Source organism: Delphinus delphis, chromosome 1 (assembly GCF_949987515.2).
Source record: "Delphinus delphis chromosome 1, mDelDel1.2, whole genome shotgun sequence".
Classification (NCBI taxonomy): domain Eukaryota; kingdom Metazoa; phylum Chordata; class Mammalia; order Artiodactyla; family Delphinidae; genus Delphinus; species Delphinus delphis.
Window position 1 is genome coordinate 66,905,391 of NC_082683.1, and position 14,917 is coordinate 66,920,307.

General features: G+C 37.3%; 1 protein-coding gene across 1 annotated transcript in view; it reads right to left on the bottom strand.

The window, feature by feature from the left end:
• PIGK (phosphatidylinositol glycan anchor biosynthesis class K) overlaps positions 1-1,100 on the bottom strand; it is a 137,979-nt gene extending 136,879 nt beyond the window's left edge. The window contains exon 1 of the mRNA XM_060023857.1: positions 979-1,100. Within this exon, the coding sequence (XP_059879840.1) occupies positions 979-1,071 (93 nt within the window). The 5' untranslated portion in view covers positions 1,072-1,100. The remainder of the gene's footprint in view (positions 1-978) is intronic.
• Positions 1,101-14,917: the final 13,817 nt, after the last annotated feature.

Below are 14,917 nucleotides of genomic sequence, written 5' to 3' on the forward strand. Positions count from 1 at the left end.
GAGCCGCTGGTCTAAGCTCAAGGTCTGAGATGGTGGGGAGAATGGGGTCCTATATGAAGAATGGAAAAGTCTCTGCTTAGAGACCAGATCATGATGTTTAGACTCTATTCTGTATGTAATGAAAAAAATACTGAAAAGATTCAATCAGAAGAATAATGTGATCAGGTTTACATTTGATGAAGACTAAAGTAAGGGAGTTTGGAAGCCTAGAGGAAAAAAGATAAAGTTATTGCAATAATCTAAGCAAGAAATGACCAGGGACTGCATTAAGCCAGTCGAACTGGACAGGTGAAAGCAATTTTAAAAGTTCAGAACATAGAATTTAGTGATGATTAAAATGTGAAATAAAGAGAGGAGTTAATTTTAAAAACCCTAGGTTTCTAGCTTAGAAGCAACCCCACAAGAGGTGGGGTAGGCAGAATATAAAACTTTGGACACAAAGTTTCAACTGTCTGCTGACTATCTGGGCCCCTAAGCCAGCTGGATATTCTGAAAAACGATGCTAGAGATGTAGGCTGCAGAACTGGACGAAGGTATTGTCAGAGTACAGGGGATAGTAAAAGCTTTGTAACGCGCCAGAACGTAGTGTGAGCCAAATATAAAACACCGTATCCATCTGATTCCTATTAAAGGAGAGCGTTATAGTTTGGTAGCAGGAAAAAGTAGGTGCGGCACTCATACGCTGACCTTTCACCAGCTAGGGACTGCACGCTCGTCGGAGCAAAGGATCAGGCCCTCCCCCGCCGCCCAGGACTTGATTCTTTTCATTCACCGTTTTAAAAGGCTGAAACAGACGGACACTGTCCTATCCCGTCCCCTGCGACACCCTCCCCACAGCCCAGTCAGCCTAGGAAGAGGCTGGTGGGTGACTCCAGAAGGCTTCCCTCGGCGGCTGTGTATCGGACATCTGCTGGGCGCTGACAGCCAGGCCACAGCTGTCCCCCCAGGGCCCTGTCGCTCAGAGGGCCTGACTCCTACCTCGATCTGACTAGCGGCCAAGCTGCCGAAGGGCAAGAGCAATAACCCTACCAGGGTAGAGAAACCCTGGCCGAGAAAACAGGTGTCGGCCATGTTTGCCGGCTTCAGACTCGCGCACCTGGAGGGGCGGAGCGAGTGCCGTAAAGCAGCGCGGGGCAGGGTTTTGCGTACTTTTGTTTTGGTTTTGTTTTCTTTGCGACGCCTGCCCCGCCTCCTGGCCCCTCGCCCGCCTTTAGAAGCCCGCGCTTCCGTAGACCTTGAGTTTCCCGGGTAACTGGGGCACAGTAGATGAAGGACTTGAGTACTTTATCTATGACTACATTTTTGATTTTTTTTTTTTTTTTTTTTTTTGTGGTACGTGGGCCTCTCACTGTTGTGGCCTCTGCCGTAGCGGAGCACAGGCTCCGGACGCGCAGGCTCAATGGCCATGGCTCACGGGCCTAGCCGCTCCGTGGCATGTGGGATCTTCCCGGACCGGGGCACGAACCCGTGTCCCCTGCATCGGCAGGCAGACTCTCAACCACTGCGCCACCAGGGAAGCCCTACATTTTTGATTTTTATATCGTAAAATGGATGTAACATTTTAAAACTTTTTTGAAAGGTGAGAGAGAAAAACGTGTGAACCCATAAACTTTAAGAAATTATTTCCTTTTTCGCGTCGGGCTGCCAGTACTTTGACTATATGAAGCATGATGTGGTGGGAAGAGTAAGCTTTGGGGCACAAAAAGATGAGTAATTGGATCAATTGCAAATGAAAAGATGGGTGAGTGCTTCAGCTAACAGGCTTGGGATCTATTACCTATTAAAAGTATGAACCCGGAGAAATTAGTGAAATTTTTGTTTTTTCTGTAATTATAGAGTTAAGACATCTCAGAGTCTGAGGATTTAATAAGATCATGTGTATTTATTCCATTATGTTCGTTATATGCATTTAAATTCTGCTTTGCATCTAGCATGACATTAACATGTGTTTATGCTGCTTCCTAATCTTCATAAATTTAACATTTAATGGTAACATGGAATTCTTATGCCTCAGCCAAAGTAATTGCCCTTTTTTGGGGCAATACAAAGTCTCAACGGTTTACTATTAAAATAATATTGTAAAGAGTATCTTTTGGTATTGGCTTTTTACACTTGCGAATTACTTTCTTTGGATAATTTTCCTGGAGTAGGAATGTTGAGTCAAAGGATACAAAAGTTTTAGTGGCTATGAATGATGTTTCTCTCCAAAGTGTACAGATCTACAGTGCCATCAAAATACACAACCTAAGACCAAATTATACCATTTTTTTCTAAATTCCTTGGGATAAAATGTTACCTCAAGGTTGTTATACTTCTAATTCTTTAATTACTATCAAGATCTGATGTCTTGTTTTATAAAATATCTGTAGGTCCTCTGATGTAAATTATATGTTCATAGCTTTGTTTTACATATGAGTTTGAATGATATCTTTATAAAGAAGTGACGTTGACCCTAGCCATATTTTATGCTCTTGCTTTCCCAGTCTCGTCTCTCTTTCCATTTTGTTTCTCTTGCTTTTGCACTTTGTGATATCTTTAATGTTAGGTAATCAAATTTCAGGCTTTCCCTTGTGAAGATAAGAAAGTTAGCACACTACCACCATGTCTTGTACCTGAATGCCTCAAGTTCATTTAGGTCTCAGACCAAAATTTTATTTTCTTTTAATTTTATATTTAACTCTTCAACTATCTGGAATATATTTTGGTATATTCTATAAGATGTTTTAATATGTTGAGTACTGCTGCATAACAAGCCACCCAAAACTTTGTGGTGTGTCCACACCCAGAGACACAAGGATGTAGAAACAGGGAGACATGATTCTGTGGGAGCCATTGCTATAATGATCTACCAGTACTTTTATCAAAATTGGTATTTAATTATCCAGTATAATTTTCTACATAATGCTTACCTTTCTTATTGACTCATGATATTTCTTGTATTAAATTCTTATAAGAAATAGAATATTTCTAGACTCTGTTCTCTTCAATTAAAATAGGTGTCTAGTTTGGGGCCAGAACCATGTTTTTTTTTAAAAATATTTATTTATTTATATTTTTGGCTGGGTCAGGTCTTAGGTATAGCACATGGGATCTTTCATTGCGGGGTGCGGGCTTCTCTCTAGTTGTGGTGAGCAAGCTTCTCTCTAGTTGTGGTGCACAGACTCCAGAGCACGTGGGCTCTGTAGTTGCAGCACACAGGCTCTCTAGTTGTGGCATGGGCTCAATAGCTGCAGCTCACAGGCTCAGTTGCCCCACAGCATGTGGGATCCCAGTTCCCCGACCAAGATTGAACCCGCATCCCCCGCACTGGAAGGCAGACTCTCAACAGCGGGGAAGTCCCTCCCATGTTATTTTAATTATTGTTACTTTTAATATGTTTTGATATTTGGCCATTAGGGCTAACCGTTTCAGTACACTTCATTTTTCATGAAATTCTTTGATGATTTTGCCTGGTAATTTTCCAACTGAATTTTATAATCCTTCTTTCAATTTATTAAAAAAAATACTATTTGGGTTTTTTCAATGGGATTATGAAAAATCTGTTAATAAATTTGAGAGAAGCTGACATATTTATCATATTTAGTCTCTCATTCAGGAATATGGTAGTTTCATTTATTTGTGGTTGCTTTTTTAAATTTCTCAGTAAAACTCTAAGTCAGAGGTCACTAAATTAAGCTACTTCATAAGCATTTTTAACATTTGTTGTTATTCTTAATGGATGTCCTTTTCATTATGTAGGAAATATATATATAAATGATTATAAATAATATCTATAATATTATGTATTCTGTTCAGTTATTGTTGGGATGCAGGTCATAGTTTGTGTCCAACTGCTTTTTCATTATTTTAATAAGAATTATTTAATTATCTTAATATTCAAAATTATTTAAAACTTTTGTTTGACAAATTGTTTTGGCTTTCCTAGTTTTACAGTAATGTTATCTGCAAATTATCTTTTTGTCTCTTCCTTTCCAGTATTATATATCTTGGATCAATACTTCATTTTCATGGCTTATGTTACGGCTTAATATTAATATATTAATTGCAGAAGATTTTCTTGTTTCATTTTAATTTTAAAAGAATGGCTTTAGCACTTTTCCATTAAGTCTGTCATTAGCTCTTGGATTTGAGTAAATACTCATTGTTATGTGAAAGAAGTAGACTTCTATTCCTCTTTTTTCATTGAACCACTGATTTTCAAGTATGGGGTGGCCAGCTTCAGACCTTAATGTAGGACACATGAGCAGTTTTAAACAGTACTCAAAGTGGGAAATAATAATTTTTTAATCTGTTAATATGTGAAATAGCATAGTTTAAAATTTGGTTAGAATTGTTAACGATACTCAGATACAGAGAACAGATTGGTGGTGCCAGAGGCAGAGGGCAGAAGGTGGGCAAAAGGAGTGAAGGCATTCAAAATGTATAAATTTCCACTTAAACAAATAAATCCTGGGAATGGTGACTGTAATTAACAATACTGTATTGTATATTTGAAAGTTGTTAAGAGAATAGATCTTGAAAGTTCTCATTGGGCTTCCCTGGTGGTGCAGTGGTTAAGAATCCACCTGCCAATACAGGGGACACGGTTCAAGCCCTGGTCCGGGAAGATTCCACATGCCGCAGAGCAAATAAGCCCGTGCACCACAACTGCTGAGCCTGCGGTCTAGAGCCCGTGAGCCACAACTACTGAGCCCAGGTGCCTAGACCCCTTGCTCCACAACTAGAGAAACCACCGTAATGAGAAGCCCGCGCACTGCAAGGAAGAGTAACCCCCCGCTCGCCGCAACTAGAGAAAGCCCACACGCAGCAACGAAAACCCAACACAGCCAAAAAATAATTAATTAATTTTTTTTTTAAGTTTTCTTCACAAGAAAAAAATTGTTACTATGTGATGATGGATGTTAACCAGACTTATTGTGGCAGTCATTTTGCAGTATATGCATATATCAAATCATTATGTTGTACACCTAAAACTGATACAATATTTATGTCATTCTATCTCAGTCTTTTTTAAAAAAGTTGTTAACCAGAGTCTGCATTTAGACTACAGTTCAATTCAGTTATTCATTAAATGAACAATTGACTTAGCAACTAAAAGAGAAAACAAGCATTTGATTATCAGATCAAAATTACACACATCTATACACATGTATTCATGGCTTCTCTAATAAAGTTTTTATGCCTGAGCCTCACAGTAAGTAAACCATGAAGTCTATCCATGCTGGGTTTTTAAATAGCCTTTTTTAAAAATTGACGTATAGTTGATTAACAGTATTATATTAGTTTCAGGTGCACAGCATAGTGAATCAGCATATTTACAGATTATACTCCATTAAAAGTTATTACAAAACAATGGCTATAATTCCCTGTACTATACAATATATCCTTGTTGCTCATGTATTTTGTACGTAGAGGTTTGTATCTCTTAATCCCTTACCCCTGATTTGCCCCTCCTCCCTTTCCTCTCCCCTCTGGTAACCACTAACTTGTTTTCTATATCTGTGAGCCTGTTTCTCATTTTGCTATATGCATTTGTTTGTATTGGGTTGGCCAAAAAGTTCATTTGGGGTTTTCCTTAAGATGTTATGGAAAACCCAAATGAACTTTTTTGGCCAACCCAAATATCATTTTTTAGATTCCACATATAAGCAGTATATAAGTAGTATACAGTATTTGTCTTTCTCTATCTGATGTACTCACTAAGCATAATATTCTCTAGGTCCATTCACATTGCTACAAATGTCAGAGTTTCATTCATTTTACGGCTGAGTAGTATTCCATTGTGTGTGTTTGTGTGTGTGTGTGTGTGTGTGTGTGTGTGTGTGTGTGTGTGTATACACATATATATCATATCTTCTTTATCCATTTGTCTGTTTCTGGGCACTTGGGTTGCTTCCATATCTCGGCTATTGTAATAGTGATGCTATGAACATTAGGGTGTGCGTGTCTTTTTGAATTAGCATTTTCGTCTATCCATGCTGTTTTCACTATTGTTCTTCAATCAAACAATAAATCAGATTGACTCTATTGATTCTCGTGTTGGATCAGTGTTTATTCTTGCTCTCTCCTCTTACCTACACCCTATCATATCTTCTTTTTCGTTCTCTTTTTCTCTCTTCTCTTTTGTGCACCAAGAACACCATTGTGTTATTCATTCGCTCGGTGGATATTTATAACACCAGTTATGTACCACGCATTGTGCTAGTCACAGGCAACAGAAGAGAGAGCAAAAACTGAGCAAGTCTCTGCCCTCATGGAGCTTACAGTCCAGGGGAGAAAGACATTAATAGTAGAAGCATTTAAGCAAATGTAAAAGTCTAATAGGAGAGTTCCTAGTAGGGGACCCAAACCTTGTAAGAAAAAACCAGGTTAGGTTTCCCTGAGGAAATTGACTGAACTGAAATTAATGAGTTATTGAGGCAAAGATGGGGGGAGGGAAAAGCTTTCAAAGCAGAGGAAATAGCTCTTACAAAGAACCTATGGAAGCTTGCCTTATCAGAGGAGCTTTTTAATCACTCATAACATTGTGCTTGCAGTTCAAGAACAAAAGAGAGAGTGCTGTAAGATGAAACTGCATTGCTAAGCAGGTGCCCACTCCCTTCAAATCCTTGAGGGTCAGGTTCATGGAAAGCTTCAGAATGGTAAAGATCATGCTGGCTCCAAAGACGAGAATGGCTGCAGGTAGAGCATTGGGGAAGCTGCTGTTACAGTTCAGGCAACGGTAGCTTGGACCAGAGTGGTGAGAGTAAAGATGATGAAAAATTGAGAGAACCAGTAAGAATTTTAAGATTATAACCAACAGAACACGATGATAGATTATATTTAGGATGTAGGAGAGAGGACAATTTTAAAGATGACTTTTGGATATTTGACTCTTACAACTAAATGCATAGTAGTGTCTTTTTTTTAAACATAAGACTCACAGGAAGTGGACCAGGTTTAGGACTCATATACAAGTGAGGTCTGGCTTAAACATTTGCCCAGAGCAATTTGGAAGACAGACTTGCATTAACTTATTATAAGATGTACTTCTGTGACTACTAAATAAATTTTGTTAGAAAATGAGGTGAGTGGAAAGGATAAGTTTAATCAGGATCAGAACATGGCCCCTGAGATTTTGCAATGTGATTTATACTATACAGTTTAATTGCTACAGGCAAATCTGTTTGCTACAACAATCAGCACCACGAGTATTTGCTGAAAACATTTCACATCCAACAGTCAAAATATTTCTTTGGGCAAGATAATACTCAATAAAATTAGATACAGACATTAGATACACAATAAAATACATATGGAAAAAATCAATTAAAATGAAGCAAAAACATTTCTTTCCAGTATATTTATATCATTTTTCTAGTACTGTTTTTTTAATTTTGCACCATCTTAAATTCCATTTCAGTTTGGCCTCAAATACTTTTCTTCCCTCCTTCCAGTGAGCCATTTAATAATAGTTTGTTTTTGGTTTTTTTTAGATTCCATATATATGTGTTAGCATGCAGTATTTGTTTTTCTCTTTCTGACTTACTTCACTCTGTATGACAGACTCTAGGTCCATCCACCTCACTACAAATAACTCAATTTTGTTCCTTTTTATGGCTGAGTAATATTCCATTGTATTTATGTGCCACATCTTTTTTATCCATTCATTTGTCAATGGACACTTAGGTTACTTCCATGTCCTGGCTATTGTAAATAGAGCTGCAATGAACATTGTGGTACATGACTCTTTTTGAATTTTATAACTGTTTCACTTTGTTATACAGCAGAAGCTAACACAACCTTGTAAAGCAATTATACTCCAATAAGATGTTAAAAAAAAAAAGAACACATGGTGTTATGGGGATGGATGGTGGTGATGGCTGCACAACAATGTGAAAGTATTTAACACCACTGAACTGGACACTTAAAAATGGTAGATTTTATATTATGTTTAACACAATTTAAAAAAGGAAGAAAAGAACATATGGTAGACCTAGGTTTTATATTTCTTGTGAACCCAATCAGGAACTAGAATATAGTCTAGAATATAGTCCTATACATATAATATATCCTTAGAAAATACTTAGTAGTAATTTGATAATTATTAGCATCATGATTTAAATTAGTAGATATAGTACAGGAACAAATTTTATTCTGTATGTGACTTGCTTTTCATATGATGGTATACAGTTACTTTTGTTTACTTCTCACCAACCTTCTTGTACCTTGCAATTTGGAGTTTAGTCCTCAGCATTAAAATGTTTTTGGTATTTCTTCCTGTTCCAGGACAAAAATCAGAAAAATAAAAGGTATTTGTTTCAAAACTTAGAAATAAAAAAATAATAGTTTGTTAGGCTGTAATCAGTTTCCAACTCATGACCTTATTAACTTCAGAACTAACGCAGAATAACATTGCTTCAGTGCAAGAGTAGAGCAAATGCCCTTCAAAGTCTCATTTTTGGAAATCCTGTGTTGTCATGAAAATGCCATTATGACCTGGACAGAAAGTTATGTTGAATACTTTAGTGATGTAAAACTTGGTATCTTATGAGTAGTGTAATGCTCCCTTGTCAATCAAGAAGCCACTGGTTCTGTTGGTGCAAAGACAATTGATAGAGTTTAGTTCTCCATGAGCTAAGAATTTCCTACAAGTGCAACTGATTTTATTCAGTTGATTTTTATTCAGTTGTTTACTGCTTTTATTCATTAAGCATCTTTTGAGACCGTATGGAGTCCCAAGGACATTTAATAAATACTTTAATTATACCATGTTTAGTAAAGTGTGGGACATTCTGAAAGCCTCTCTTAGGAAGATATTGGAGTGGTGTGGAGGGGAGGGAGGAGTTGTGTGTTTTATAGAAAGTTGCTAGAAAGGTACTGTTGTAGGCAAAATAATGGCTCCCTAGAGCCTGTGAACCTGAAGTGACAAAAGGGACTTGCAAATATGATTAAGAATCTTGAAGAAAAAAAAAAAAAGAGAGAATCTTGAGTTGGGGAGATTATATTGAATTATCTGGGTTGGCCCTTTATAATCACAGGGGTCCTTATAAGAAGAAGGCAAGAGGATCAGAGAAGAAAAGGAGATGTGATGACAGAGACATTAGTCAGAGTGATGAAGGGCCACCAGCCAAGGAATGTGAGTAGTTTCACAAGAAGCTGGCAAAGGCAAGAAAATGGATTCTCCCCCAGTACCTGCAAAAGAAACTCAGCTCTACCAACTCATTTTGGACTTCTGACCTCCAGAACTAGAAGATGATAAACTTGATTGTTTTAAGCCACTGAGTTCATGGTAATTTGTTACAGTAGCAATAGGAAACTACTGTAGGTACTTAAACTGTGAACAGTGGTTATTGCCCTCTGGAGATCTGGGAATGAAGATTGGGGTCTTAGAGGGCTTTTACTCTCCATTCTTCACACTTTTTTGTTTTATTATGGATTTGTATAGCATCTTTAATAAAAATAAATAATCATTAAAAGAGAAACTAGATAATATTAAGTGAAATAAATTGTATATTGAATAATCTCTCAACCATGTAAAAAATTAGATGAAAATAAGAAGGAAGCTTACTAAAATGTTAGCAGTTTTCAGTCCTGGGTATTGAGATTGGGGATGTTCAATATTCATGTACCTGTTCATTCACTCAACAGTGTTGAACAGTGAATATTTTTTAAAAATATTCTTTTTTTTTAATTTATTTGGCTGCATTGGGTCTTCATTGCTGCACGCAGACTTTCTCTAGTTGCAGTGATCGGGGTCTACTCTTCATTATGGTGCACGGGCTTCTCATTGCAGTGGCTTCGCTTATGGAGCAGAGGCTCTAGGGGCGTGGGCCTCAGTAGTGGTGGCATGCGGGCTCAGGAGTTGTGGCTCATGGGCTCTAGAGGGCAGGCTTAGTAGTTGTGGCTCAGGGGCTTAGTTGCTCTGTGGCACGTGGGATCTTCCCAGACCAGGGCTCGCACCCATGTCCCCTCCATTGGCAGGCGGATTTTTAATTACTGCGCCACCAGGGAAGTCCCTCAACAGTTATTCATCTATCTGTGCTGGAGAATGTGCTAGGAACTGAGATTGCAAATGAGAATAAAATAGAGACGACCCCTGCCCTCATGGAATTTAGACATAGTAGGGAACAGGCAATTACACAAATTATTAATTATATTTTGAGAAGTTCAACAAAGGAGAAGTACAGGTGATGTCATCATGTCCTAGGGCAGGCTAACCTAGTCAGGGGATGCTTTCCTGAGGAACTTCAGCTTAAAACTAAAGGATAAATGGGAATTTGCCAGACAGAGGTGGAAAACAAAATTTTCTTAATTTTCTGTAAAGAGCACATATCACTTTTACTATTATAAAAAATGAGTCCTTTTAGTGTTTTTTTTTAAAGGAATAACTAACACTCCTCCCTCTCTTTATATCTGGAAACACAGCTGCTCAGTGCTAGAAATGGTCTGCTCATATGGCTTGATTTAGCCCAATTTAGCTTAATGAACAGACATTTTCCTCTCTTTCTCTCATATACTTCAGTCAATTGAAATATTTAAGTTAATAAATTGAAGCCACTGGACAAAAAGAGTAAAATAAAATAATGGTTAAATAGCTTCTTTGTCCAGAGCTTACATTAGGAAACTATGAGATGTATTACCTTTTGATAGTCAATCTATCAAGAAGAGCTGTGAAATGCACTTAACATTGACCTTGAGGGAATTAAAACCCAGGTTCTTTGCCCATCACAGTGCTATTTTTATCAGATCAAAATTAAGGAACATAAGGAAAGGAACAAAGAGCAAAAATTATTTTGAAATCAACACAAAGGGTATCACTAAAGGAATTTTTCTTAATTTCATAAATGAAATAACTGGATATTAAAAAAACCAAAAGTTCCAAATTTCTCAACACTAAAATCTTCTGTTACAATTCCCAGATGAGTAGTAATTTTCCGAACTATAATTTGTGATTACCTTCAGATGGGTAGAGGGGAAAATAACATCTCTATAATAAATATGCCCTCATTAATAACTACTGTGACATCAAAATTTCTAAATAAGTAAAATCTTACCAATTTTAAGTGATCCCTTTTATTTATTTGTTTACTTGCTTGCTTCTCAGTACACTTAGATGTCTGTAACATTTTGAGCAATAATGTCCTTTAATTAGAATCAGCATAAATGTGCCTATGTTCAATAAAAAAGTGTCATAATGTAGAATTGACTTATAATAATAATGACACAATAAGAAGTTAAATTACAGTTGCAGCAGAGATTTATATCAGCTAAATTACAAACAGGAGAGACTAAAAGTAAAGATATCAATGTGATAATAAAATGGAAGATTTAGAATTCAGATATTCTTGCTTTAGATGAAATAAATAAAGTATTTTGGATCTGTGGTGGACTGAATAGTGTCCTCCCAAAATTCTTGAACGCCTGGAACCTCAGAATGTGACCTTATTTGAAAAGAGGGTCATTGTAGATGTAATCAAAATAAGGATCAAGAGGCTTCCCTGGTGGTGCAGCAGTTAAGAATCCTCCTGCCAATGCAGGGGACATGGGTTCGAGCCCTGGTCCAGGAAGATCCCACATACCATGGAGCAACTAAGCCCTTGCGCCACAACTACTAAGCCTGCGCTCTGGAACTCGCAAGCCACAACTCCTGAGCCCGCGTGCCACAACTACTGAACCCGCGTGCCTAGAGCCCATGCTCCACAACAAAAGAAGCCACCGCAATGAGGAGCCCGCGCACCGCAACAAAGAGTAGCCCCTGCTCACCGCAACTAGAGAACGCCCGCATGCAGCAATGAAGACCCTACACAGCCAAAAATTAATTAATTTTTAAAAATAAGGATCAAAATGAGAACATACTAGATTAGGGTGAACCCCTAAATCCAATTATTTATGTCTTTATAAGAAGAGGAAAGTACACAGAGAGACACAAACAGAGAGAAGAAAGTCATGTAAGATGGTTGAGGAAGGCAACTAAAAGCCAAGGAAAACCAAGGATTGCTAGGAGCCACCAAAGGCTAGCAAGAAGCAAGGAAGGATTTGTGCTTCCCCAGAGCCTTCAGAAAGAACATAGCCCTGCCAACACTTTGATATCTAACTTATAGACTCCAGAACTGTGAGAGAAATTTTCTGTTGTTTTACACCACCTAGTTGGTGGTAATTTGTTATGGCAGCTCTAGGAAACAAATATAGGATCTAATGTAGCTATTTTCATAACCAACCAATATATTTTAGTATTATGCTGGCTGCATTCTTTATTTTGTCCTCTTCTTTAACCTCTCTTATTGTAGAAATAGAGACTAAGAACAGTTTGTTTTATGATGATTATAGCAACCAGTATTTATTCACTCAACAAACATTTGTGCACTGCATTAGTAAGGATAATTTTGCCCAAAAGTAACAGAAACTTCCACTAACAGTGATTTAAACCAAAGATATTTAATTACTTGGCAAGACAAGCAGTGCACTGAAAGGTGGTTTCAAGGTTGGTTTGCAAACTCGATAATTTCTTCAAAGACCAAGAGTCCTGTTCTGCCATCTCAGCCTATTGACTCTGGGATCCTGATTTGTTTGTCACAGTAGCAGGATAGCTGCTGAAGCTCCAAATGTCATATCCTTGCATATCAAGAAAGACGATCTTAATGGCCTCCTAGCAGACTTTCCCTTACATGCGATTATCCAAGGCTTGGTCACATGCCTATTTCCAGACGTGACAAAGGGGCACAGGATTAATAGTAACCAAGGTCAATCACTGTTGTCCCTGATCTCTGGTAACTGCTTCCAGTAAAAGCTAGGATTCTGTGAGCAAAGAAGGAGGAGTAGAATCACTGAGGAAAAGATACGCATATTTAATTTCACACGGCAAAGCCAGATTTCTCTCCAAAATAGATGGTCCATGTAAACTACTACCAACAGTGCATGAGGATTCCTCTGCCCCACTTGTCATTTCTCTCTCTCTCCTTTTTTTCCCATTCTAACAGGGGTAAACTGATAGCTCATTGTTTTAATGTGCATTTGCATTTCTCTGAATACTAATACTTTTGAGCACGTCTTCATATACTTGTTAACCTTTTAGAGTTCCTCTTTTGTAAATTGCCTATTCATATTCTTCGCCCATTTTACAGTTGTGTTTTCTATCTTTTCCTTGTTTATTTGCAGGTGTTCCTACAAAGTACAGATATTTAATCCTTTATTGGTTTTAGACATTTCAGGTATGTTCTACCCCTCCTGTCATTGGTTTTTCTCCTTGGTTCATGTTGTCCTTCATTGAACAGAAATCCTAATTTAATGAGATTAAAGTATATATGCCTCACAGAGTTACTGTGAACTTTAAATACGACAATGTATATAAAACTCTTGGCTACAATGCCAGGTACAAAGTTAAGAGCTTCCTAAATAAATCTCAGATATTATTGCTATCGTTATTATTCATTTAACCTTATTTTTTCCCAGAAGAGTCACAACTGTCTCTTGTTACCATAACACCCTACATGTATTTCTATTGTAGCAATAGTTTTACTGTCTCTTATGGTGGACTGACTGCATCTTTGAGGTCAAGGACCATGCCTTTTTCATCTTGTATTCCCATGATCTAGGACATACTAAATAAAAATGCTCAATAAATGTATTTTGAATAAACATATGAACAAATGAGATTTCAAAAATTTTAAATAATGAAGAATACTAACTAGGGGAAAGAATAACTATAGAAATCATGGGAAAGTTTTATATTAAAAATATAAGATAGGAGAAAATATTTTAAAAAGACACATCTGATAAAGGTCTGTTATCCAAAATACAGAAAGAAAATAAGAAAATGAATACCATATTTTAAAATGGACGAAAGACCTGAACAGACACTTCACCAGAAAAGATATACAGGTGGCAAATAAGCATATGAAAAGATGATCCACATCATAGGTTATCAGAGAAATGCAAATTAAAACAACGAGATACCACTATACATGTATTAGAATGGCCAAAATCTAAACACTGACAACACCAAATGCTAGCAAGGATGTGGAGCAACAGGAACTCTCACATATTGCTGGTGGGAATGCAAAATGGTACAATTACAGTACTGCAGTTTGGCAGTTTCTTGCAAAATTAAATGTACTTTTACCACACAGTCCAGCAATTGTGCTCCCTAGTATTTACCCAAATGAGCTGAAGGCTTATGTCCACACAAAAACCTGTGTGTGGATGTTTATGGCAGGTTTATTCATTTTTGCCAAAACTTGGAAACCACCAAGATGTCCTTCAGTAGGTGAATGGATAAATAAATTGTGGTACATCCACACAGTGGAATATTATTCAGTGCTGAAAATAAATGGGCCATAAAGCCATAAAAAGACATGGAGGAATCTTAAATGTATATTACTAAATGAAAAGCCAATTTGTGAAAGCTACATACAATCAATATGTGCTTCCAACTATACAACTTTCTGAAAAAGGCAAAACCATGGAGACTTTTAAAAGATTAGTAGTTGCCAGCAATTGGGGGAAGGGAGAGATGAATAGGCAGAGCACAGAGAATTTTTAGGGCAGTGAAGCTATTCTATATGATACTACAGTGTGGACACATGTCATAATACATTTGACCAACCCATAGAATGTACCGCACCAATAGTGAACCCTAATGTAAACTATGGACTTTAGGTGTTAATATAATTATATCACTTGTAACAAATATACTACTGTGGTACAGAATGTCGATAGTGAAGAAGATTGTGTGTATGGTGCAGAGGAGGGAGCAGAAAATATAAGGGAACTCTACTTTCCATTCAATTTTGCTATGAACCTGAAAATTCTCTAAGAAATAAAGGCCTACTGTATAGCACAGGGGAAAAATAAAAAGAAGGTACAATCTGTTTGCAGGACATATATTAAGTTAACCTTAAAAATGCATTCTAATATACATTGGGTGCAGACAAATACT